The sequence below is a fragment of the Aaosphaeria arxii genome (assembly GCF_010015735.1).
Source record: "Aaosphaeria arxii CBS 175.79 unplaced genomic scaffold BU24scaffold_5, whole genome shotgun sequence".
Lineage (NCBI taxonomy): Eukaryota > Fungi > Ascomycota > Dothideomycetes > Pleosporales > Aaosphaeria > Aaosphaeria arxii.
In genome coordinates, this window is record NW_022983478.1 from 2766435 (window position 1) to 2790514 (window position 24080).

Below are 24080 nucleotides of genomic sequence, written 5' to 3' on the forward strand. Positions count from 1 at the left end.
AGAGAGGTTGAGAAGAGTAACAAGAGGAAGAAGGGTGGTGATGGGGAGGAGGCAGATGAGAGCACTAAAGGCAAAAGGCACTGTAAAACGTGTGGAGAGACTGGCCACAACTCACGCACGTGCAAGAAGGACGCAGGAGACTGTAGCGATTAATTTGTAGTACTACGATTTGTAGTAATTTGTAGCGATTTACAATAAAAGTCGTGTTTTGTCGTAAACTTGTTACGATTTTGGTGGGGGCTTGGCACGACCCACGGCTCGTCCATCCCCACGGCTCGTATGCCACCTACGTTACACCTCAACTACTATCTTACTGAAGATGTTCATTCTTAAAAAGACTGTGCACAGCGATTTATTTCACCGGAGTCTTGTTTATAAGATACCTGCCTAGGGTAGGCAAATTAGGGAGAACGCAGGAACTCAACGTAGGCCACAGTCCATGATGTATATCATTTGTCTGTCCTAAAACTATTCACAAACCGACCACACTCACGATGAACTGCTCTAAGGCATAGACATATGTCTTGATTAACATAACCATGCCTTAATATTTCGAAATTCTTCGGACAATTGCTGCCACGAAGATACAATCCCTGAGGCGGAATTAAATCATAAATGCTGCACGATGTCGTGTTCTGCTCAACAACCCCGCCGTCCGTTCCACGCTTAAAACGCTCGATGACCAAAACCCCGTATGATCAGTAATCGAATAATTAACATGTGCAATTGTCGTCACTAGTTACTAGGTAAGTTGAAGACACTTTCAAATCACTACTGCGCCGTATTTGATCAGGAGTGCACCTGATACGAATTCGCCCACGGTTATGTTATGATAGTTTTCATTGTAAAACTGGTTCTGACTATCAAGCCGGATTCGTTTCGAACCTCCTCACATCCTCACCAGGCACACCCGGAAACCACCTGACACGATCTTTCGTGAAAGCTTCCGTTCTCGGCCTCAACTTCGTCTCTACGAGATTAAAATCGTCGACCGTGCCCAGCCTCAACAGGCTGTGTCCAGGGAACCTTTCGGCAACACGATACATCAGTGTTCCACATGTGTCGCAAAAGTAGTTCGTCATAAGGGTGCGGGTGGCGATGGAAGAGCTCTGTGAAAATTGCTTGAGATTGGATTGTCCGCGGATGTGCTTGAGGTACTCGTTGTTTATAATGAAGGCGGAAGTGAACATCGAGGCGGTGAGTTTGCGGCAATCTGTGCAGTTACATACGAATGTGTCTACTAGGCCTGGGGCGACCGTTGGCTGGATGTAATCAGTAATTATACAGCTGGATATCTCTTAGACGTTCACGGGCAAATTCGAAAGCAACCAATTGCGGGGCAATCAAACCGTTGAGTAGCGATGTGCGCAGAGGAGGGAAAGAAATTGATCAAATGGAAACACTCACGAAAGCGAGCTGGACTGCGCCGCAGAAACAAGTGGCTGTCGCCTCGTCGTCCTTGGACCAACCATCCGTTGCACCTCCGGCGAGGGGGATGTACGGCTTTGATTTGTCGGAGTCGCGAACTGACAACAGCACAGCTGCGTCTCCCGAAATTCCCACATTCTTAACTTGAGAAGCGTAATCTAGAGCCATGTTGGTTTGGCTTGCAAGTTTAAGGAAGGATGAAAGTTACTCAGAGCTGTGAGTTCATTGAACAGTAATTGGAGTTTGTAGATATTGCGCTTTATGTATCATCTCATGCGTCTCATGCTCTACTGCGAAGTTGAGGGCCAGGACAAAATCAGACGGACAGACAATACAATTTTAAATGATTACTCTTCTTTTTCTTAATGACTATTACTTCTTCCGATGCTAACTCAGATGCTAGAAGATTTGGCTCGTATTAAAGTGCACAATCATTGCTGAAAGTGCAAAAGTGTATCCCATGTGATGTGTCCAAGCGCTGTTCGTCTTAGTCGTCGTCATTGGAGCTTTCGTAAAGTCGGCCGAAGATGTTTCCCTGTCAATTATCCACTGTTTTTGATACTTTCTCGTCAAATTTGGTGATCTATAAGTTAAGCTTCTCTCGGGCTCTCTATTGTTGCTACGGTTGTTATAGATAGCTCATTTTGGTGGCAGTGGGAAAAAGGACTTCATAATACTTAGAACATATTACTTCGACATAGTTCACTTTGATAGATGGGATGACAGCGTAGCGAAAAGAATTGTATTGAAATTTCCCGAACTGCTCACTTGGAAATCAAAAAAGATGATTACACTAAATAGTCCTCAATGTTATCTTCCTCGAATTTATCATTGATATCGGAAACCTGTTAGCACTTCATCCACCATGCCGCAAGGGTATGCTCACTTCTGAACATCTGGATCCTCACCCCTTGTTACAGTCCAGTAAGCAAGGGTTTGCCATTCGATTCCTGTGAGCGTGACGCTAGTATTCCAGGTGGTGTAGATACTTGCCAAATTCGAGTGAACCATGCCCTGCCAAGCATGGTGGCCAGGGAAAATGCGCTTTCTTCGCTTGTCCTTGACCACGACTGGCTCCCGAATCGTATCGAAATGACACGGGACGATAGGATAGAACTCTGGGACAGCTTGGATTGGCAGGGATAACCTTAAGTGATGTTGTAATGCCACTTTAAAAGCGTTCTGATATTTTGGCGAGTTAAGAAAGTTTTGCATCACTTTGTGCTCAGCGTACCTCGCAATATTCCTGGCGATGTACTGACCCACGACGCCATTTTGTTTGGCTTTCGTTTGGTTGGAATTCCAAATTTCGTCCACAAGCTCTGGAGAGATTGCTGCGATGAAGTGTCGTGGGTCAATCGAAAGATCTTCCAGATCGTCCCTGAGCACTCCGGTCACCACCCCTCGGAAGACGTTGTCTTTGAAATGTAACGCCAGGATCCAAAGGTCCATAAGTGCTGCGAAGCGCTCTTGCTCATCACTTATAGCGGGACTTTTCGCTTGCTCTGGATCCTGATCAACGACCAAGCGTGCTGGCCCAACCGGAGCTGCAAGGAGACTTCGAAGTTTTTCAGCAGTCGGGGGTAAGATATTGTGCCTCTCGTTGTGTTCTCGAATTGTCCTCCTGCTTCGTAGAACGCGATCCATCATCCACATCATATAAATCTGGAAGTCATCTGCCTGATGCCAGATCACACCCACGTAGTCCTTGCCAGTACGTTTGCAAACAGCTTCGGCGAACCACTCGGAAGTTGCCGTAAGCTGACCGAGGTCAACTTGATACTTACGTACCCCGGCACTCCCATAACGAATGTTCCCATCAACCTTGAACTCCAAGTTGACAAATACATTAATCATCCGAGGAACGGGACTGGTGGCAAGTTGATCCATGGTCGATAACTTTTCTTGTTAATTGGCAAGTTGTGGAACGGATATGTCAGGAGTTGGAAAAGATATAGTCTTTAAGTAGTAAAGCTCACAATCTAGAACCAGTGATGTGCTGACGGGTGAATAGACGTGCTGATCATTGTATTGTAATTGGATGCCAAGTGAATTCACTCAAGACTATCTTCTGAGCGCGGAAACCTTGCCCAATTACCATTGTGTATAATGATTGCTATGACGGCAAGAGGTTCGGGTGAAGCAATTCACTTCTTCATGTAGACTTTCACTTTGAAACAGATATGAGCTGCGCATTAAAAGTGATCGAGCTACACTTAAGGTCTATTAACTTTCCTAGGAACTGTGAATCAAGGATGGCGAATATATACATGCCTTGCCTATCTAACGATCGCGAGTCGTGGTTGTGTCGTCCCATGCTTTAGACTTGTCTACACACAATCGTATCGTTGCGCATAGCCGCCTCTACTGGAGAAGGCATTACAGGAACAATCCGGATTCGGGGATAGGTAGGATTGGTAGATATTTGCCACTAGTGATAGCCCTATCGAGGTAGGTAGATGATGCTTGGATCTCTCTCTCTCCGCTGCCCTGGTCTATCTATTCATGATCCACCTAGTGCCTTTCCTCCTCCACATGGCCTTCGAATAGCTTCACTTATCCTGCTACACCACAATATGGCATTGATTACTAGAAAGAGCATATGGTAATAAAACATTTCGACCTCATCCATTCACCTCTTCACGGGAACATTTGATTTACGACAGACACAAGCTACATTGATTTTATTAAAGCTGTACTAAAGGCCTATACATACAATGGAGTTTGTCTACTGTGATGACACTACACCAGTTCCTAAAAAGAACAACTGATTGTGATGAGTGAACAATTTAGCCCATGGCTGTGACTGAACAGTGGATCGAATTTCAAGTCCTCTTCCGTTTAGATACTGGTAGTCCATCGACATCGAGCTCGGGACCCAACACAGGTCCTCCTGAACGTTGAGATAGCTCAGAGGCGGCGTCAGGCTGAGACTTGATATCCGATTGAGGCTTAGTATTGGTCTGAGTGTTGACATCCGTCTGAGGCATGGGATCCGACTGAGGGCTCACATTCGGCGGAGGGCTTGGCTGAAGATTGATACCCGGCTCAGGATTGACACTCGATCCGCTACTGACAGCTATCTGACGATTGATCCCTGGCTGAAGATTGATATTTGGTCCAAGATTGATGTCGGGCAGGCGATCGGTAGCTGGCTGAGAATTATTACGCAGCCAATTGAGATACGTATCGAAGGCAACAGGCACGGTAACAAGGTCTATATCCTGGAGCAAATCGTCATCAATAGTCGAATAATCAAAGTTCTCGTCGAATTCGAGAGGCATTGAAGGTAACGGGTCGAAATTCTGTAGAACTTGTGTAGGGTCATTCTGCTGACTAGGAATCGCAGGCTGATCATTGGCCAATTCAGATGTTGCAGATGGCGAAGCCAACGCTTGTTGATCCGATTCCTTGACGCGAAATGCTGATTGAACCGCGCTGAAGGGGAAGACTTCATATAGAGCGGTTGTAAAGTCCTCAGGATAACCGTCTCCCGTCAGGAAAACCTGCTGTTCTTTGGTGTCCGCACGATAGAAAATCAGGTCAATGATGAGTTGTTTGATCTGGTAATCAGTATCAAGAGTCTGCTTGGTTTCCCAGATCTCTCCAGTGACTTTTGGCGACAGAATGAAGAAGAAGTCGGCAACACTTTCCGTCGCATCCAGATCCTTGGTCAGTCGAGTGACAACAGCTCGCTTGAAGGTATCATCAAGCAGATGATCCCCGAGTGTGTAGAGGCTTAGCAAGGTCAAGAAGTTATGTTGTGGATTGCTCAGTTCGACGGAGTCTTTCGTCTTCTTTGCAGGAGGAGATCGTTCTGGGAACAATTCTCCTTCCCTTAGCCAATCGAAATAGACCCCAACTTCAGCGACGACGGACCATACAATCGAAGCGGGTCGCTGTCGGCCATCCCTAGCCTTGGAACGGATCTCGTTGACTAGGTACTTTGAGGTACGAATAAGATCTTCGTATCGTATCTCGTGGTACGTCGCCATCCTGAATGTGATTCGTTTATTTCGGCGAACAGCCACCCTGATAAGTAGATTGTCGGAGTCGTCGGATTCCTGCGCCGGAGGAGAACCAGGAGGGGTGTGACGATCCGAAGGAGGCTTTGGGGACGTGCTAGATGGTCCAGCTTCGGGGGAGTCAACATGCGATGGAGAACCAGTTTTCTGGTAGGCATCGCCTTTAGCTGCAACGTTAATTTGATAGCCCCCACAATGATTTGCGTGTCTGTGAATGTGCTTGAAGGGACTAAGGCAGATATTATGGGTTCATAATTACCTGAGGGGTTGCTCGCCATGTTGTAGGAGCGTAGCACTTGATATTGATCGAAGAGTGGATCAAATGACAACTGAGGTTGCAACTTGTCGAAATGGCAAAGGTGCAATGGATAGCTAAAGGGTTACAAGGAAAGTGATTGTCCTTAAATAAGCGAACAAGCTAACGTCCAACTGATGGGTGAATGTGAATCCTGTGCTTCCTTCTTGGAAAGAAATCACTGTTGTAGAATCATCAGCTCTCCAACTCCAATGAGCTGGATCCTTGCACTGGCTTGATTTACTTGTGCTGGAAATTTAAACGTGCTAAGAAGAGCGAGGACATCATGCGCTGTTGATGATCAAGTGTTTTTATAATAACGTGTTGGTGTTATCGCAATCTCACACTCACTTTGGCGTTTGCGGTTTGTTTATTTACGCGTATGTTTATTTACTTGCCGCCTTCACTACACGTAAAGAGAAGAACTTGATGGAACCCAGATTCCTATGAGTATCAGAAGAGAAGGGAGAATACAATTAAATAAAGCTTGAAGCTTTGTATATAGCTACTGAAAATTACAGTTTGCTTCCACCAGCTTGTTTTCCCATGAAGCCATCAACTACCCTTAGCCTCACAACATCCTGCACTCCAGTTCGACCCTCTCTGGTCTGGGCCCGAGACTCCTTCGTGCCCTTACTTTTAAGATGGACATTATCGAAGTAATCCCAGCTGTCATATACCGCGACGACAGTCAAATCCTTCCCATTCTCATCGACTCCCACCGCATAGCCAGACGTGCCACTCTCACTCGCAACCACATACTCAACCAACGACTTCCATCCCCCAAGCGCATCCGAAACCTTCCCTGCCTCGTACCCAAAATGCGCAATAACCACCGCCAGGTTCGCCGAAACATTGATCGGCTTCGGACCGACCTTTGCATGCTTGACACTGCTGTTGAATACCTCCGGCGCAGCAGCAAGAACTTCACCGGACCCGAACAATTTGATCAACTCTTGCACCGGCTCGGTCGCGAGATGCGAAGCGCTGGCTTCCGCAGAGGCGTACTCTTCAATCATATAGATTTCTTTTTGCGCATCATCTGAAAGTGGAAGTGTGACGATGTATCTCAATACTCCTGGTTCATTGGCACGCGAAAACTCCACGATCTTGTGGAAAGCTGCGATAGCCTGGGCCGGTTATTAGCGGGTGAAAAAAGGTTCCGGACTAGAGGTTCAGGTACCTTTTCACGGGCTTCTTTGTCTTTGCAGACGAGTCTCGCGGTGGTGATTATTGGTGCCATTGATGTAAAGTACGGTCCTCTTGTGTTATTGAAGCATTGAGGTGAATGATTAGATGCACTGACTTTATGTGAGGACATGCCCCACTTTCGGATACTTGTTCCAGTAGTGTTGATTGATAACGTGCTTCACCAGTTCAACATGACTGCATCCTCATCAACTATACGCAGGTAAATTTGTTAATTTGGCTCTGAAAAGCTAAAACCACTTCTCATTTACCATTTCGAGAATGATTGATGCTTTTAAGAAGCGAAATATACTTCGATATGTCGGAAAAGTTACTAAACTCCGGATATGCTTCTCCAATGAAGCTGATTGGCCAGTGCTGTGGTTAGGTCAAGCCCGCAAGATCTGATTTGAAGTTGTTCAGAGGACGTTGCCAATGATCCAAAAGAAATCATCAAGAGCGATGAGGGAAAAAATTCTGCAAGAAGACGCATGATTTTCGTTCAAGGGACATTCCAATCAGCCATTGGCGAACGATTCCTACAACCAGCTTCGGAGTCGCTGAGCCTCAGATACTTGAAGCAATCATGCGCAATGTTTCCCCTGCCATACAGATAATACGATTGATCGCTAGGTTCATCAAGATCGACTGTCTCATTGGTATTATTATGTATGTCGTTTACCCTGGGCCTATGTGCTGCCAATCATCCCGCGTCTTGGCCAATTGATGCATACGCTGGAAAGAAATCAGACGTCATCCATCCTGAAAACCGAGAACAGATACCGAGAAGCCTAACACAATATGAATAATGGAATCACGTATCTCAGCTGAAGTCCACCATGGTCTCCGAGGAGAATGAAAATGGAAGTGGCTCCACTATGCCTAAAGCAATCATGTTGCGCTGCAATTAAGCAAATGGCGGAAAAAGCATAGTACGAAATAGGAGCGAAGTTCAGCCCCAACTAGATCAGCCTCTGGCGATTGATATAGGTTGATTCGTTGGTCAGAAATAGTTGCATCGGGGAAGCCAAAGCTGAATGAGGGCTGCATTGTATTTACTTTGTTTCAGAACAATGCCCCGGATGATGTGCCACTGTCCGATTGGGCAAAATCATCGCTAGAAAAGCATGGTGCGGCGAATTCCAATGCCCAATAGAGGTGCATGCCCAGCCCTGCATCTGCAAATCTTGGTAGAAGTGGCTCTTGGTCGCTAGGCACGTTGCTCTGGATATGGGTTTGCTTCGAGATGGTAACGAGGGGGATGAAAAGCAAACGGTTAAGCTTCTGCGCAGCCTGCTGAAGCGGCGAGGTGCCCTCCACTATCGCAAAGTGATAATGCAAATGCCGAGGAGGAGATCTTCGGATGTGATATGACACCGCTGATCCTTTGACAAGTTCGTAAATAGGGTGTAAGATATCATGGAACTGGTGAGCCCTCTTGGAAAGCTTGCTCGCCCATGCGAGAACTTCCAGCGACTTTTCCACCCACTCCAGGTTTTTAGAGGGGCTTTCGAGGGGTTCAGAGCATAAAATCCTCTGTAGATCGTCGTAAAGGAGTATGCAACAGGAGAGGTACGCTTGAAACCTGCGCACTGTTAGCTTTGATAATTGCCTAGGCTAGGGACATCTTGCATGCAAAACCAGAAGTATTTCACGGCCATGCCTTCCATGTAGAATACATGAAGTATTTCGGCAGCCTTTCCAGCAGACAATATCCCGTCCTCGATGCAATTAGTCGTGTCCTCTTGCGTTTCTTGTGTCATCGCGCCATGTTCCAGCCCTGGGTCGATGAAGCTTGATAACACCCATCGGTACATCAACATCTTACCTCCAAACGAGAAAGAGTGAAGAGACAACATGTATACTCGTTCATTGGGATCAAGTAATCGCGTTCGCAAATCGAGCCGCATTTGATCTGGTAAAGTCTGAAGCCAGTCGTGGAAAAGACTTTGAATGCCCCTTGACCATGAAAGCGAAAAGCGCGTGCTAAGTACCACGCGACATATGTGCATCATTATTTTGATCATGGCCAATACTTCTACCTGGATTCCAGAATTTCTGATGACATCGCTATCCCCAAACTTGTCAAGATTGTGAGAAGTAACTGCATCGTCTGTTTCGATTGTTGTTATGGATGATGTTACACGAAGCCAACTGAATGCTGTTAGTGTTTTATATGCCGAACGACGAAGAAAGTACCCACCCTCTGTAGAAGATCATTATTTGGCAGACCCTCCGCTTGTCGTTCCAGGTGCCGATGTCTAGATCAGGTCGACACTGCTCGCCGAATATTCCTTGACTACGAGCCAAACCAAGCCCCAGCTCTAGAGAAAATTAGTATGACACGGCTTGTAAAATCTCCATTGTCAATGAAGCCAATAGAAAACTCCCCAATGAAGCCTTCAGCAAGATGACAGTCGTACCTATGTAAGCCAGGGCGGCAGTAGATTTGGTGATGATATTGCACATTCCCAGAAGAGCACAAACTTTGATCGCCTGGAGAGGTGTTTGGTCTATGCAATCATCAAGTAATTGTTTGGCAGCATTGAAGAAATGACTATAGTCTGACGGAGAGACTGGACCCGGATAGAACCTTTCTCCAACTGCTGCAACGGCACACGTAGAACACAGTGTTGATAGGGATATGTCAGTACACTCGGGGCGAAAGGCATCGAGCAGACCATTGACCTGTTCTTGGGAGTACACGTGAAAAGACGTAGCTGAGCATTGCAAGAATGTAGAGTATGACTGTCTGATAGTTTCCCTTTGTGCTCGGATTGATTCTGCTAACACCTTCGGCTTGGAGGTGTCGGAAACCATCATACGTTCGTGGGGGCCAATGATGCTCCGGATTGGAGGTATCATTGGAGGGTCAGTATGATTCTCATACGTAGGGTGTCCGATCGGGGGAAGCTTTGGCGCTGGGCCATGTCCCAACGGGAGCGTAATGAGATGTGACTTTTGATCGATTAGACCGGGCGCTGGCCGAGACGGCGGAGCTGCCTCTTCAGTCCTTTCCGGCGACACATCTTCGCGGGGTGTTGGTGATCGATTCGGTATGTTCGTCCCAATACCCAGCTGATTCAACGATGCAACGATTGTCGATGGGTCTTCTCCTTCTCGTATCCTTGTGAAAAGATTACGAGCATCGTCTTCAGATCCGTGTCGCAAATGGTGGAGCAGCTCTAGTGTGCTCCCAAGATCTCGTTGCAACTCCAGATTCTTCCTCTTTAGCGATGGACGCTCCTGTCCTTCTGCATAATCATAATGACATGGTAACGACTTCCCAACGCAAGCTCTGCAAGCTGGTCTAGTTCCATCGCACTGTCACGGTCGGTTATTATTATTTATGACGTCAAACCCTGGTACATACCTTGTATTTACGTTGCTGACATGGTTTACACGCAATCTTGGTGACTTTGCGCTTCTGAGAACTAGTGGAGCCCTCGGAGGTACTTTTCGCACCCGGTGGACAAGGCAAAATGGGCCGTAGAGGAGGGCTCATCCTCGACGGGGTTAGGTGACGGGAGAGTCGAAAAGCGTCGGTGATGTAGAATGAGGATGATAAATGACTGGGCCGGGTAGATATTCCGCAGACGCCTATAGCGAGCAACCAGCGTGCGGTTCTCCCACTTGCTACTTGCTCGATTCACAGGGGAGGCGGAGCCCTGATCGATGAACCTATCGCTAGTTGGGAAAAATGCCACTAGTGACCGGGCTAAACCTATCCTGGCCAACGGTTGAGCGATACACCAATCAGAGATGGCCCCGGAGGACATTGAAGGATCGATGGTACTTACCGTAAACTTTAAATTCCCCCTCTGATGCGCAAAACAGCTAAAATTCGTGTTCAAAATCCCTTTCCTTCATGGCATCCTCGGAGCCGACTCTTTATAGTTTTCAAGGAGCGGACGTCATTCACTTGGGAAAGCACAAGAAATCCCCCTGACCATCTTATGCATGGTTGCCTTGGAGGACTCTATGTACCATCGAGGTATCTTTTGTCGTGGTTTGTGGAACATTGGGTAAGAAAGCACTCCAAGCACATATACACGGCAGATGAAGAATAGCGAATCACGAGGGCAAGCAATATGAACACCAGCCAATGCGATCAAGCAGCTCGGCTAAAGATCGAGCCGGTGCCGACAGGTTATGGCAAAGATCCTGGGCACAAGAGCAATCAGGTAGCATGGCCGCCGACTTTGGGCAAAGGACTGGGGGACACAGACAGAAGGAACAGGAGATAGCAATGTCATATTTACTTTAGTAAGGGTACTATCAAAACTGCGACAAGCACTCTGGTATGTAATTGTGCCGAAAAATTCATGGCCTGAGTCAGAAACTATATGTTAGTGCTTGTTACTGATTCGATGTCTTCGACCTGAAATATTGGGCAGAGAGCAAGCAAAGCAAACATCCATTCGGATCTAATTCAGCGGCCGAAGTGCCGGAAAGATCCAGTTTTCCCTTGTTGCGTCACCTGAAAACAGCAGGACTGGAAGCCTAGACCGCTGATCTGGCAGATTTGCGATAATCCAGAAAGTTTAATTCCTATTGAAATGATCAGAATGCGATAGAATTACTCCGTACTCCGTACATCACTCGGCAATAATGCGGTCCCAGGTGCCATCGACAGCTCACTGGAAGTCGCCATAATTGATAATGCCCGGTGGCATTATACGATCCTTTAACGGTACCCGTTGAGAGGTCGCAACGGCTTTGTGGCTGCTTGTATGTCCCGCACTAAGCGAGATCGAGCCGACCTGCGTGTCAAGTGTCGTATCGAGGTCGATTGTCCTTTTATGGTATCATTATGCATGTGGCCCGGTATCTGGGAACCCCCCCACGATGGATTGAAGATATTGGGCTATTCTCCGAACCTGTACGACATGCTTCTGCGCAAAGGTTTCCATTTGCGTCCTTGATGTTTGGTGTCTGCTCGTATCCCAGGATTGTAGCCGCCCGGGAAGAATGGACACGGTGAGGGGAAGAGCCATTTCCCGGATGACACACCCCGTAGCAAATGGAAGTATTTGTAAGATTTGCGGGTAGTTCCGTTCTCTAGGTAACTCAAGATCAAAAGCAAGGCATGCCCGAGGCACAACCTTTGTAGGCAAAGATTACTAATCCATAACTCTCACTCGCGGGTAGTGATGTGGTGTAGATATTCAAACATGAAGCAAGGAAATCGGTGGCTGCGGGGCATGTTTAGCTCAGGGCAAAAAGAACGAGCGATACCAGCGCAATCGAGCCTCTGTTGCGGGCCGTTCCGCGTCTCTACAGGGTTCAGGCTGGGTCACACTCTTCGGCTCGATTCAATTGGAATTTGATGGGAATCTATGATGTACGGGTTATCCACGCTGCTAACCATAGCCCAAACGATTGAATAGATGCTCTAAAGCCTCGTAGTGCACATTATGTTGATTATGTGAATACATTTTTATGACTGTTCCCGTACTGCTTCTTTGCCACTAATAGCCAAAGACTTTCGAGAATCTAGGCCATCCTTTGTGGGACATAGTTGCCTGGTAATCGTAAATTATACAGCCCTCTAGATGTATCGCGTGCAACAAGTACGCATCTCACTAGATGTCTCATTGTAGAGATTCAAGGCAGATGATGCCTTTATATCTGCCCAACTTACACCCATAGCAATCATATGTCCATATAAAATGATGCCTTTCTGCTCCATCCAATTTGCCAGATCCTCTGTTTATATTTTCTTTAGCCGTACGTTATCTGAGAACCTTCCTGCATAACATCCTGATCGCTTTACGAACGAAGTGTTGGAGGATCAATCCACGAAGCCCTTAGCCTGAGACCATCCCCATCAAATGCATCGAGCAACATGAAAATCGGATCTGAAAAAGCATTCACACAACAATACACGAAAGACTACATGGAGCTGAACCGTGGAGGGGTTCCCCTTGATACGGTCATCTCTGAGGAAGGCCTTTGATCTGACCCCAACGTAGTCAACATTTGTGCTGCAAATCCCAGGGCATACAGAGGTATCGAGGTTGCAAGGTAGCATCCCCAAGGCCTCTCTACACAAGGAATCACGATGACTACGAGATTCGACGCAGCCCTTGTAGAGGTGATCCCCGACACGACGGCGATGACCATACTGGAACCCTGCAGTGCCAGTATAGCTCTAAATTTATTGTCTCCCCCTTCCATATTTCCATTTGTATCCTAAGACGCGTGAACGAAAGTATTGGACTCGATGCACGATAGATGTTGCATAGTGTTGTGACGTAGGTCGCGACTTAGGGACGACACGGAGGAGAAGTTGTAATGATGCGTTCGAAGTTTCTGCTAAATGATGGCTTTTGAGTAGAATGTGTTAAGATTTTGAACAAACACGATGTTTTCATATGATCATGGGGAGTTTGCTACCAATGGTCCATCGCAGGGGAGGCTCGATTGTCCCTTCACTGGCTGTGCCTCTTCGGTCGTAGCCAGTCAAGACGTCGTATTGTAGCGGAGTGAAAGGGTATAGAGCAGTGTTCAAAGTGACAATTGCACGGAATCAACAGCATCAATGATTTGTGCTTCTGATATCAAAGTACAGGTGAGGCACTGAAGGTCAGAGGTCGAGTTTGCGACTACCTTCTAGCACCAGAGAATACGAGATATGTCTTGGCATATGATGGAGAAACCGTTGACCCAACCCATGTACTTAGATCACCGATAAACGAGAACACAAACCCGACACTTGAAGGTTGCCACTGCTTTCCCCAGACGTCTCCATTGTTTCCCTGTTCTTCAAACAAATTCATCGCGAATTTAAAGATACACTGCCACAACTCTCCAAGTACAGCTTTGATCGATCCCCGAGTCCAATGGCTTACCTGACGACGACTATGGAGTCTACCCCAACGCGTCCAGCCGGATTCATACCTGTTCATCATCCATATGAACATGGCTTTGTGTGGCCCACACTGATATCAGACCTTTGATTATACCAACAAGTCGTGGCGATTGCTACTTCCTGCCTTCAGACGGCAAATCGGCCCTTTTACGAACCGTACAATTGGGACTGGTAGTCGGAGCGGAACAACTTCAAGATGCTCCGGATATAGCCCACTGGGTCGGAACAAAGATGCAGGAACCGGGAAGGATCTTATGATCTTTCTCTCGGTCCATGGGCATGGCTTTCACAGTCAACCGAGAAGGCGCGTACATACACGACAGCATGTCATTGATCGCAATCAAGGCATCCCATCCTAGATCGATCTAGGAGATTAATCCTCGCTAAGGAAGGGCACTACTTGCACATTGCTTTCCTTTTATGCAATCCCGATTGTCCTAGACCCTGAGTGGTTCGAGAACAACAATGGTAGTTAATCATTTGGAAACAGAAAACCGCCGCACCTAGCAACTACCAAAGCCACCGAGGCCGCGCACACTTCCTCTATCGGGCGACCGACAATAACGCTTCCATACGCAAAGGGATCAGAGATCGCAACCTCGCAATCAAGCCAAATAATGAGGAATACTGGGCATAAATGGAATACTACAAGCCACCGACACATTCATCAAGCCAAGGAATCACTGAAACGTCAATCATAATCGATCGAGCAAAGAGAGATGAGATCTCTGAGGCACATCAAAGACAATCCAGAGCGGCACATTATCATTGCGGCACACAAAGGATCTCGTGAGCAGATATTTCGTTGGGATATACGAACGAATATCATTTCGCGCAAAGCCAGTAACATCCGAACACTTCCAGACGGGGGCGAGAATTCACCAAGGACGGACTGCCAAGAGATGGAGGAAATCGTGCGACTCCAGCTGGAATTTATTTTTCCTATTGAATTGTCCAAGAGTTGGCTTGAGATTATTGTCATCGGATGGTGATGATTCGATCAAAAACAGTGGCTCGAATGTTTTTGATATTGAGCTCACAAGCACGTATTTTGTGGTTTTGAGCACGTCATCTGCAGCCAAGTCCGCCGGCCAGTCAACCCACAGACTAAACACGATCTTAGATGGACAGCAACTCTTAGACATTCACAACTCGCCAACGTCTACCAAAACACCCTGGACAGAAAAGAGTCGCGTAGTTTTTAACATCTGGCGAATATACGAGAGATACAACGTCCCATATATAGCTGCGTCTACAACTATCGTTAAACGGGTCAAGCTACTCCACGCGCAGTAGGACAAGCAACCTTAAAGCAACGTCTTATTGTCCAAGTCTTCTGGTCCGCGCGTTGATGTCTTGGTCAACGCCAGACAAGTCTTACAGGCCGTTCCCAAGACATCCTCGCCGTGAATCTGGCCGGCACCAATAGGTTGGCCAAGCAAAGGAGAGCTCAGCCTCCAGTATCTATCCATTCAACTTGTACCTCTGACGTTCTTTCAGCCTTTGCCATGGCTTCACCCGATGGACCAAGGCGACAACAGGCGAGGACCAAGAGGTCAAGACGAACAAGACATCCAGACCATTTTGCACATGAATGTCACAATGTCTGACTTGGCGAGCCATGTAATTACTTATAAGCATGGGGTCTCAGTCGACCATGAGAGATCTGTAGGAGTGGACACGACTATTGTCCTCATCAATCAGCACTTCCTCTATCTGCAGAAAAATCACTCTTGGCCAAAGTTTGGTATCTTTCAACCACAATGGGTCTCGACCTGAAGAACGAGGATGGCCAGTATCATGACCCATCCAGGGTAGATGAAGAAGCCATCGACTATACCCGCGACTGGACGGTCGAGGAGGAGAGGAGAGCAAAGTGGAAGTACGAATCCAACAGGGAGACAGACCTCGATGAATGTATCTGATTGTAGAATCTAGGTTGGATCTAACCATCATGCCAATTCTTACCCTTGGCTTCTTCTGCCTTCGTCAGTAACCCGAGTTGTGCAATGTCATTTCACCACGCTGACCGTCGCAGAGCTCGACCGTGGTAACATTGCCAATGCTATCACTGACAAATTCATGGAAGATGTTGGTATCAACCAGGATCAGTTCAACGTCGGTCAACAAATGCTTTCCCTAGGCATCGTGCTCTTCGAAATCCCTTCCAACATGGTCCTTTATCGTGTCGGTCCTGGCAAATGGCTCACTCTCCAGCTCTTCCTCTTCGGTACCGTCAGTACCTTCCAGGCTTTCCAGACTAATTACGCATCATTCATCGCAACACGTTTTCTCCTTGGCATCACTGAATCGGGCTTTATCCCTGGCGGTCTCTGGACCCTTTCGACCTGGTACACCAGAAGGGAAACCGCAAAGCGTGTCATGATATTCTACTTTGGCAACCAGTTTGGTCAAGCATCAGCGAAGCTACTCGCTTATGGTATCTTGCACATGCGTGGTGTGGCAGGCCGTCCTGGCTGGTTTTGGCTCTTCATCCTCATGGGCGGCTTCACGATCGCCAGTGGTTTCGTCTTCGGCTTCTTCCTACCAGACTCCTTCAAGAACCCGCATCCTACTTTCGCCCCGAAGTTCAGAATCTTTACCGAGCGTGAAGTTCGCATCCTGCGAGCCCGTGTCCACTTGGATGACCCTGCCAAGAGCAAGAAGAAGAAGAAGATCGGCCTCGATGCTTTCAAGAAAGCCTTTACCAATTGGCGTCTGTGGGCACATTTCTTCATTACCCTGTGCAACAACGGACCCCAGCGTGCTTTCGACACTTATGCACCATCTATTGTGACTTCCTTCGGCTTCGGTGCACTTCGCAGTAACGCCATGGCTGCCGTTGGTCTGTTCCTCCAGATTCCCGTCTCTTATTCCTTCAGTTGGGTGTCGGATCACTACAACCGTCGTGGTGAGACTGTGATTGCTGGTTTCACATGCCATCTCCTTGGATATATCTTCAACCGAATTTTCACGGAGCTTAGCAGCCGCAATGTTCGCTACTTTGGTGTCGTCTGGACGCAGACTTTTGGTACATTTTCGCATCCGCTCAACATCACCTGGATGTCCCTTACTTGCACCGACTCTGAAGAAAGAGCTCTCGCCATGGCTATGGTGATCATGGTACGTCTTGAACTGAACCATACATCTCATACACACATACTGACTTACAACAGGGAGCAAACATTGCTGGCATCTACGGCGCACAGATCTTCCGTCGTGACGATCGTCCCCGCTACCGCCGTGGTTTTGGTGTCGCCATCGGCGTCCTCGCTGCTGGTCTTACTATTGCCACTATCCGCTATGTCGACGACCGCATCAGAAAGCGCCGCGAGGCTAAACAACTCCAGAGTGTTTCGTCCGCCGATGAGAGCAATTCGAAGGTCGTCGTGGTTCCCAGTGCCGACCAGCCTGCTCCCGTGGTTCTCGACAGTGGCAGACGACTTTCGGCCTCAGGTGCTTGATCCGTCCCGTCGTTTCTGAGTTCATAGTGTCGACCTTTTTCGGACTGTTTTGATTGAAGAGGCCAGGTTATAAATTGTAATACTGGCATTGCGCGCGATGAGGAGCACATACAATGATGGCCATTAATACAGTCACTACACTGGCGACTTGGACGGAGTTGTTGTGAACTACATCCCCTATATAATACATTCGTGAAATGGAAAATAAAAGTTCGTTTCTCATCAAAGGTTTCTCATCAACTTTGACTTGAAATTCCGCTCTTAATACTCCTATTCCCTTGCGCCAGTCCCTCTTGTCTCAATCTCTCAAATCTCTCCAACACCACCCTAGGATCCATACTGTTCCTCTTTTGGTCCACCAACCACTGTCCTTCCTCCAATCTCTTCACCTTGATCCTTTTCCTCGTCCCACTCTTCGCCGCATGCCTTATACTCTTACAAATCCCCTGACCCGGATACGCCACAAGTCCAATCCCCGCACTCGCAACTTTACTCCCAAACCCCAACAGCCCCTTCCCCACCCCCTTCGCAACACCCGCTGCCCCCTCCGCCTTCCCATCCTCATACGGCCTCTTCCACAAATCGCTCACCCCATCAACAATCCCATGCGCGAAATTCTTGCCCGCGACTCCGAACCCCGAACTCCAATCCTTCACCTCCCCGTGATCCTTAACCTCCTCGCCGTACAGCCTCGGCACCGCCCGGAAGCCCTCCGCCGCAGCGAACGGAATGTCCACGCAGGACCCCTTGAACACGTGCATGTTGAATCTCCCGATGTTCTTCGCGGACGCGAGCGCCATGCGGCCTGCGGTCGCCGCGCCGGATGATGAGCTCTCGGAGCCGTGGCCCTTGGACCGGTTGAGCTCGGCGATGGGGTCGATGATGATGCCGGTGGATGAGGTCGCGAGGTTGGAGACCCAGGATACGCCGGCGGAGGTCGTGCTGGTTATTGGGTCCCATCGCTGGTTGGTTATGGAGATGGGGTGGGTTTCGTGCCTGGGGAAGGGGTCAGTGTCTGGCGAAGTGAGGTGGGTGTGACTTACGTACAGTGATATATCTCTTGCGTCTATGATCGCACTTTCTATGAGAATCTGCGCTGCTTGCTTCGACAGTCTGATCGAGGCGTGTTTGTAGAGCCATGATGCTGGCTGATCGGGTAGGATGTCGCACTGTAGTCTTTCGAGAGGCAGATTGGCGTGGAAGGATTGCACGGCTGCTTTAACGCCGTCTTCGCTCGCCATCTGGGATGCGATGTTCTGCGCTGCGGATGTCGCCTCCGGTGTCAGACAGTAGGATATTGCTTCCGCGAGGTTTGAAGCTGTGAGGGATTTGTGAGGGATTGGATGAGGGCCTGCGCCGGCGGCTGCTATCATCTCGCCCCAGAATGGTTGACTGCTCATTTTGTTAGCTGAGTACCATCACAAGTTAACAATAAAATGGGGTGTCTGTACTCTCCGAAGAAGGGGACCACGACAGTCGGACATCCATTTCGCAGCCCACATGCGGCAGTCCCTGCGCCGCCGTGATGAACGACTGCAGCAACATTTTGGAATAACCATTCGTGAGGGCAATCGCCTATGAAGAGGATATCTCCGTTCTCGTCGGGCATGCCTTCGCCTAGATTACTCCACCCTCTTGAAACGATTGCTCTGGCCCCACCACACATCCTTACTGCCTCGAGAATGAGTGAGGTCATCTTCGCCGGATCTTCGATCACAATGCTGCCGAAGCCAATGTACACCGGTGGTGGGCCTGCCTGGATGAACTTGTCGATTATGGGTGGTGGGGTGTAAGATGGTGGATCCCGAAAGAAGAATCCACAGACATCTAATTTGACATGTTAGTCCGCCAATTTGATTTCAAAATAGGAGCCCACTTACCAATATGTTCTGCCCAGTCGAGTGGCTTCGGTACCAACGCGGGAGACCAGCAGTATGTGAAAGGCACCTTGAGCGCCTCCGCCAGAACAGGGCCCATAGTATTTGGTACCGGCTCCAAATCCAAAGTGTACCTCCACTTATTGATGAGATCGCCCAAACTACCCATCTATTAGTCTTCCTAATTTCGACACAATCTTGATAACACAACATACCCCTGCCAAGTCATCCACTCTACAACCCCATAACTAACATAATTGATCACCGCGGGATCGATCTCCCCAACCTTAAAATTCGCCAACGGATGTGGAAACGCCCTCGTGCAACTCCACGGCATCGTGAACATCAAATGCAGCGGCACGCCCAGCGCCTGCGCACAGTGCACATGCGCGAAGCTGGGCGGATTCGCAATGATAGCGTCCGCGACGAACGGCCTCCCCGTCTTCGCATCGCCCTCCACACACGACTTCCAGCACCCGGACAGCAGCTCGCCGATCATCGTGCGTTTCTTCTGGATGTCGCCTTCGCGGAGACTCTTCATGCTAGGGATGAGGCCTGGGTTCTTCACCATGTAGGCCATTAGTTCCTTGGGGTCGCCGCCAATCGGGTAGAATTCGAGTCCCGATTCCAGCACGAACGATTCGAAGACATCGTGGGTTGCGAGACGCACGCGGTGCCCGTGTTTCTGGAGTTCTTGCCCGAGTGCGATGAAGGGTTGCACGTCGCCTCTGCTGCCGACGACTTGGATTACGATGTTGAGGCGCACGTTTAGTCGTCCTGATGTTGTGAAGCGGCGACTTGGGTCGTGTGGTTGTTTTGAGGCCTTGGGGACGAGCTTGATGAGCGATTTCGTCAGGTGTGAATCTATGTCGATGTGGATGCGGCCGTCGTCTGGAGAGGGAGGGTCAGCGGCGCTGCTCGAATTGGGAAATGATTGAGGGAGTATGTACTTGTCGCCCCCGTATTTCCTGGCGGAGGCATTGTTACTGTGGGAGCTTCCAATTCATATACAGGTGGTGCTTCGTCGTCGTGCGCTGCATCTTCGTGGTTCTGCCATCCTTGCGCCGGGGTATACTTCGAGTCCTCATTATTTGGTCGGCCCATGTTCTCGATTTCTATCTGCAGCTTCTTTCAAAGGAATGTAGCAAGGAAAAATGAGATTCCTGAGCGTCTCCATTATCCTTATATAAAGCACCGTAAGTGCGCCACAGGCCTACATGTGCCACTCCCAAAATTCACACTAGAGAAAGCTTCGTTCAAGTTCATCTAGTTGCCGTTTTGGCGGTGTTTTACGCTGGACTAGGAGCGTCGTAATGGGAATACGGCGTATTTGGATACGCTGGCGGCCCGATTGCGTTTAGCGCTGGAGAACTTTACTTTTTTAGGTGCCCGACCTGGAACTAGAAAGCCACACTCGGAGAGAGCCGATGTTCGAGTGTTTTGAACGATAGAATTGATTAAGAATCGGAGATTTAAATCACCTTGCTTATGTGGCTGTGACGATGCATATGTATCCCTGCTGGAGATATTGGTAATTCACGAATCTCAATTGGGTCCAGCAAAAGGAGCTCTTGTGAATGGTCATCTGACTTGAAGTCTATACTCTAGTTATTGATTCATAAATTGTCTACTATGTCTATCATAATCACAACGTTCCCATTGGATACGCAGTAGTATTAACATTCTTCGCGTCCGGCGTAATCTTCGGCACCTCTGTATAATTCTTCACCTCCGCCTGTTGGACCGCCCACTTTGGCGACTTCCTAACATGCGTCAACTTCTCAACCGCATACCCAATCTTCAACAACTTCTCGTCCTCCCACGGACGCCCCAAGATCTCCATGCCAATCGGTACGCCAATCGGCGCGTCGTCGCTCGCTGCCGAGAACCCGGCGGGCACGGTCACTACGGGAGTTCCCGTTAACGCAGCTAGGATGCCGTTGCGGCCGGCCTGCGAGGGCGATCCGATCTTGACGACGAGGTTCTTTTGCTCCGGGTAGATGATGGCGTCGAGGTTGTTTGCGGCGAAGGTATTCAGGAGGGCGAGGGTGAGGTTGCGGATTCCAGCTTGACGGGCTGCGTAGGTGGCGTTGGAGGTGGAGGAGATGAGGGCGGTGTTTACGTATTCGTATTGTGAGGGTATGACGAGGAATTCTCCGGAGGAGGAGTTTGTGGCCTTGTTGGAGTAGAGCTCTGTGAGTGTGGATGGGTGCGATCCTCCGAGGGATGGACGTTGCAGGTATTCGTCTACAAGTTCGCGGTACTCGAAGCGTTGGACGTCGAGGGTGGCCAGGATCTTGTTCGCGTCGTAGATTGTCTCGTTGATAGGGACGAGAGTTGCACCAGCAGATGAGAATTTGTCCATGAGAGAATCCATGACATCGTTGACAGGGGTAACTTCAGGTACATCAGTGCGGTTGAAGAAACCATTCAAAACGCCTAGTCGAAGGCCTTTCAAAGTACCAGATGAGAGAGACGCAGAGTAGTCCGTGTCTTTGATATGCGAAGGAACAAGCGCAGTATAGTTATCGGCGGGATCGTAACCAGTGGAGGCCATGACAGTGAGCGCGACCGCAACGTCCTTGATAGACCGCGCGATAGGTCCAATGACATCGTGGGTGATCGAGATGGGAATGATACCAGCACGTGTAATCAAGCCCCTGGTTGGTCGAATGCTAAACAGTGAATTGGCTGAGGCAGGACTTCGTAGAGAGTTGACGGTATCCGTGCCAGTGCCGAAGACGGAGAACGATGAAGCAACTGCGGCACCGGTACCTCCAGAGCTACCTCCCGGCGTGCGAGTAAAATCATATGGATTGATCGTTTGGCCACCGAGGCTCGAAACGCTGATTCCTTCCAATGCCATCTCATGCAAGTTAGCCTTTCCGAGAATGATGGCTCCGGCTTTCTTGAATGCAGCCACCGTCGGCGTGTCCTCAGTTGGCTGAGATCCAGCCAATGCGAGGTTTCCTCCAGTCGTCGGCATGTCAATAGTATCGTAATTATCCTTCAGTAGGATCGGCACGCCGAATAGAGGACCTGTAGCATTTCCAGCAGCAAGCGCTTCGTCCAGGGAATCCGCAACTTCCAGGGCTTTAGGATTCAATGTAATGACGGCATTGGTCAAGTTGTTGTAGGCCTCAATCCGAGCAATGAAGGCTGACACAACGTCCCGACACGACGAGAGACCGGAGAAAACTGCATGATGGACGGATTCAACTGTCGCCTCGCGCGCATCGAAAGGCATCCTTTGCGAAGCTCCGAGCTGTGCCCATATTAGCGAGATGGACAAAGCCTTAAACGACCGCATATTGATACAAGCAATTCGTTCAATATACAATTGTAGGGATGAACAGAGAAGAAATCATTTCTTTGACACCATATAGGTACACTGTTTATATACGGTACTCACCTAACCTAAGGCCATATCAGCAAGTAAACACGAGGAAGAAAACCGATAACCACCCTTGTCAACTGACCCCGCAAAGCAGCCCTGCATGGTCGATATCTGCAGAAACGGAACACTTACACGCCAATAATCGCATCCACCTCGTTCACTTGGTCACCGCCGTTAATAATTGCTAACGTATCTGTACCGAAACCCGTACCTGTACCTGTGCGTGGGAGTTCTTATCATTCGGCCGGTAGCCGATCCGCTGTCCATGACGTGAGTGGCCAAGGCACTAGAAACCTCACTATTCCCAGTCTTCACGTCAACCCTCCTCCCTCCACACTAAACCTGACCAGTTTTCCGTCAGGAACAGTGCCTTGAGAGGGTGCGGAGATGGGCGAGTGCGCAGGCGCAGATGAGCGATAAGAAAGCGAGGCATGCATTTCGCCGCCGTGACGGATTCCATGTAATGAGCACGCTGGAACAAAGAGAGGAAGTCGCGAACCCTTCCGCCCATCGTTCCCCGTATGCATGAGTATTTAGCTAGCATACTTGGGTATGAAACTAATAACATAAAAAAGTTGATGCCGTTGGCAGGAATCCTGAATATCATTCGAAAGGGAATTTAGATGTTATTCATCGGAAAAGCGATATCGGAAGCTTCCCCAGAATAGCCATTATTGTGGAGACCGCCAGCATCAATTCCCATTACCAAGTCTCCTGTCCAAATGTCTGTCCCTCGGCTACAATCTTCCGCATCGCAGTGTTTATAGTCCTATCGCACCTATCGGCATATGCCAGAACCCCATCCTTGAACCTTACGTACCGTTCTCTCGAAAAGCTTCAAGTCGTACGAATAAAAGCCCAGTTTGCGGCAACTGCTTGTACCATGAATGTCGTCTTAAGTAGCATCTTCATGTAATGAGCCATAACTACCTACACAGAAGACGTTAATTCGACATGCGATGGTAAAAAACGATCATCTAGAAACCGGCGAATCAAAGTGAGCCAAATCATCATCGCCAATCGTTTGGTTGCTCAGGGTGAACATGAGCTGGAAGCGTCATGAACGGGCATATTGTAGATTGGCTTTCCCAATAAAGCACATGATGCATCCGTGGATCAGACATCTTTGATCGCTCATATGGCAGCTTGAGAGATTTCAAATTGAGGTTCAGTTACTCCCAATCATACGACATGAAATCCACTGCTAAAAAGGCCGAGTTCTTAGCGACCTTAAAGAATCCAAACGTTTCCAAGCCAAGTCGATAGTTGTGATCCTCAGTCCCAAAACTCTACCTCGCACCGGTTTTCGCAGATTTCCTACTATCAATGTCAAGTTTTCGGCCTTGCAGAACACCCACCCAGCATTACAGTCTTCGACAAATGCCAACGTTTCATCCCCTTGCCCTATTAACGGAAACATCGGCCACAGTGACGAACACTCCACTGGCAGCTCTCAGGTCAAAGAACAATACCCATTCATTTGACATTGTCTCAACGCTCGTTGTTCAGCCCGTTTCGCTCATCAAACCCCA

General features: G+C 48.7%; 8 protein-coding genes across 8 annotated transcripts; 1 reads left to right on the top strand and 7 right to left on the bottom strand.

Moving 5' to 3' along the window:
- Positions 1-863: 863 nt before the first annotated feature.
- On the bottom strand, positions 864-1596 carry BU24DRAFT_348105 (uncharacterized protein; the record flags this gene model as incomplete). Its single annotated transcript, XM_033523551.1, has 2 exons — positions 864-1262; positions 1408-1596. The coding sequence occupies 2 exons, from the start codon at positions 1594-1596 to the stop codon at positions 864-866; spliced, it is 588 nt and encodes a 195-aa protein (XP_033383473.1).
- A 714-nt stretch (positions 1597-2310) lies between these two features.
- Positions 2311-3318, bottom strand: BU24DRAFT_463852 (uncharacterized protein; the record flags this gene model as incomplete). Its single annotated transcript, XM_033532165.1, has 1 exon — positions 2311-3318. One exon carries the CDS (start codon positions 3316-3318, stop codon positions 2311-2313), a length of 1008 nt encoding a protein of 335 aa, XP_033383474.1.
- A 935-nt stretch (positions 3319-4253) lies between these two features.
- BU24DRAFT_482679 (uncharacterized protein) lies at positions 4254-5731 on the bottom strand (the record flags this gene model as incomplete). The annotated part of the gene is made up of 2 exons (XM_033533252.1): positions 4254-5620; positions 5713-5731. 2 exons carry the CDS (start codon positions 5729-5731, stop codon positions 4254-4256), a joined length of 1386 nt encoding a protein of 461 aa, XP_033383475.1.
- A 524-nt stretch (positions 5732-6255) lies between these two features.
- Positions 6256-7009, bottom strand: BU24DRAFT_372042 (uncharacterized protein). Its single transcript, XM_033524490.1, has 2 exons — positions 6932-7009; positions 6256-6878 (listed from the first exon to the last, which is right to left on the bottom strand). Exons 1-2 carry the CDS (start codon positions 6989-6991, stop codon positions 6264-6266), a joined length of 675 nt encoding a protein of 224 aa, XP_033383476.1. The 5' UTR covers positions 6992-7009; the 3' UTR covers positions 6256-6263.
- Positions 7010-7591: 582 nt separating this feature from the next.
- Positions 7592-10522, bottom strand: BU24DRAFT_452012 (uncharacterized protein). Its single transcript, XM_033531160.1, has 5 exons — positions 10310-10522; positions 9360-10260; positions 9140-9260; positions 8569-9090; positions 7592-8521 (listed from the first exon to the last, which is right to left on the bottom strand). Exons 1-5 carry the CDS (start codon positions 10439-10441, stop codon positions 8002-8004), a joined length of 2196 nt encoding a protein of 731 aa, XP_033383477.1. The 5' UTR covers positions 10442-10522; the 3' UTR covers positions 7592-8001.
- A 4906-nt stretch (positions 10523-15428) lies between these two features.
- BU24DRAFT_228813 (MFS general substrate transporter) lies at positions 15429-17308 on the top strand. The gene is made up of 4 exons (XM_033522146.1): positions 15429-15692; positions 15749-15798; positions 15849-16933; positions 16987-17308. Exons 1-4 carry the CDS (start codon positions 15574-15576, stop codon positions 17272-17274), a joined length of 1542 nt encoding a protein of 513 aa, XP_033383478.1. The 5' UTR covers positions 15429-15573; the 3' UTR covers positions 17275-17308.
- Positions 17309-17458: 150 nt separating this feature from the next.
- BU24DRAFT_372047 (glycosyltransferase family 1 protein) lies at positions 17459-20352 on the bottom strand. Its single transcript, XM_033524491.1, has 6 exons — positions 20102-20352; positions 19367-20042; positions 19155-19312; positions 18726-19101; positions 18322-18666; positions 17459-18270 (listed from the first exon to the last, which is right to left on the bottom strand). The coding sequence occupies exons 1-6, from the start codon at positions 20253-20255 to the stop codon at positions 17511-17513; spliced, it is 2469 nt and encodes an 822-aa protein (XP_033383479.1). The 5' UTR covers positions 20256-20352; the 3' UTR covers positions 17459-17510.
- A 409-nt stretch (positions 20353-20761) lies between these two features.
- BU24DRAFT_424037 (amidase signature enzyme) lies at positions 20762-22759 on the bottom strand. Its single transcript, XM_033528401.1, has 2 exons — positions 22677-22759; positions 20762-22417 (listed from the first exon to the last, which is right to left on the bottom strand). The coding sequence occupies exon 2, from the start codon at positions 22396-22398 to the stop codon at positions 20797-20799; it is 1602 nt and encodes a 533-aa protein (XP_033383480.1). The 5' UTR covers positions 22399-22417; positions 22677-22759; the 3' UTR covers positions 20762-20796.
- Between the last annotated feature and the right edge of the window lie 1321 nt (positions 22760-24080).

Excerpts from the sequence above, each read along its gene's own strand:
- BU24DRAFT_452012 (XM_033531160.1), bottom strand. The coding sequence starts at position 10,441 with ATGAGCCCTCCTCTACGGCCCATTTTGCCTTGTCCACCGGGTGCGAAA. Across the intron at positions 10,261-10,309 it reads GTCAGCAACGTAAATACAAG|TGCGATGGAACTAGACCAGC; the intron begins GTATGTACCAGG and ends CGACCGTGACAG. Across the intron at positions 9,261-9,359 it reads TGCCGCCCTGGCTTACATAG|AGCTGGGGCTTGGTTTGGCT; the intron begins GTACGACTGTCA and ends AATTTTCTCTAG.
- BU24DRAFT_372042 (XM_033524490.1), bottom strand. The coding sequence starts at position 6,991 with ATGGCACCAATAATCACCACCGCGAGACTCGTCTGCAAAGACAAAGAA. Across the intron at positions 6,879-6,931 it reads ACAAAGAAGCCCGTGAAAAG|GCTATCGCAGCTTTCCACAA; the intron begins GTACCTGAACCT and ends TAACCGGCCCAG.
- BU24DRAFT_228813 (XM_033522146.1), top strand. The coding sequence starts at position 15,574 with ATGGGTCTCGACCTGAAGAACGAGGATGGCCAGTATCATGACCCATCC. Across the intron at positions 15,799-15,848 it reads CCTTGGCTTCTTCTGCCTTC|AGCTCGACCGTGGTAACATT; the intron begins GTCAGTAACCCG and ends TGACCGTCGCAG. Across the intron at positions 16,934-16,986 it reads CCATGGCTATGGTGATCATG|GGAGCAAACATTGCTGGCAT; the intron begins GTACGTCTTGAA and ends GACTTACAACAG.
- BU24DRAFT_424037 (XM_033528401.1), bottom strand. The coding sequence starts at position 22,398 with ATGCCTTTCGATGCGCGCGAGGCGACAGTTGAATCCGTCCATCATGCA.
- BU24DRAFT_372047 (XM_033524491.1), bottom strand. The coding sequence starts at position 20,255 with ATGGGCCGACCAAATAATGAGGACTCGAAGTATACCCCGGCGCAAGGA. Across the intron at positions 19,102-19,154 it reads CGACTGGGCAGAACATATTG|ATGTCTGTGGATTCTTCTTT; the intron begins GTAAGTGGGCTC and ends ATGTCAAATTAG. Across the intron at positions 18,271-18,321 it reads GACGCAAGAGATATATCACT|GCACGAAACCCACCCCATCT; the intron begins GTACGTAAGTCA and ends CCCCTTCCCCAG.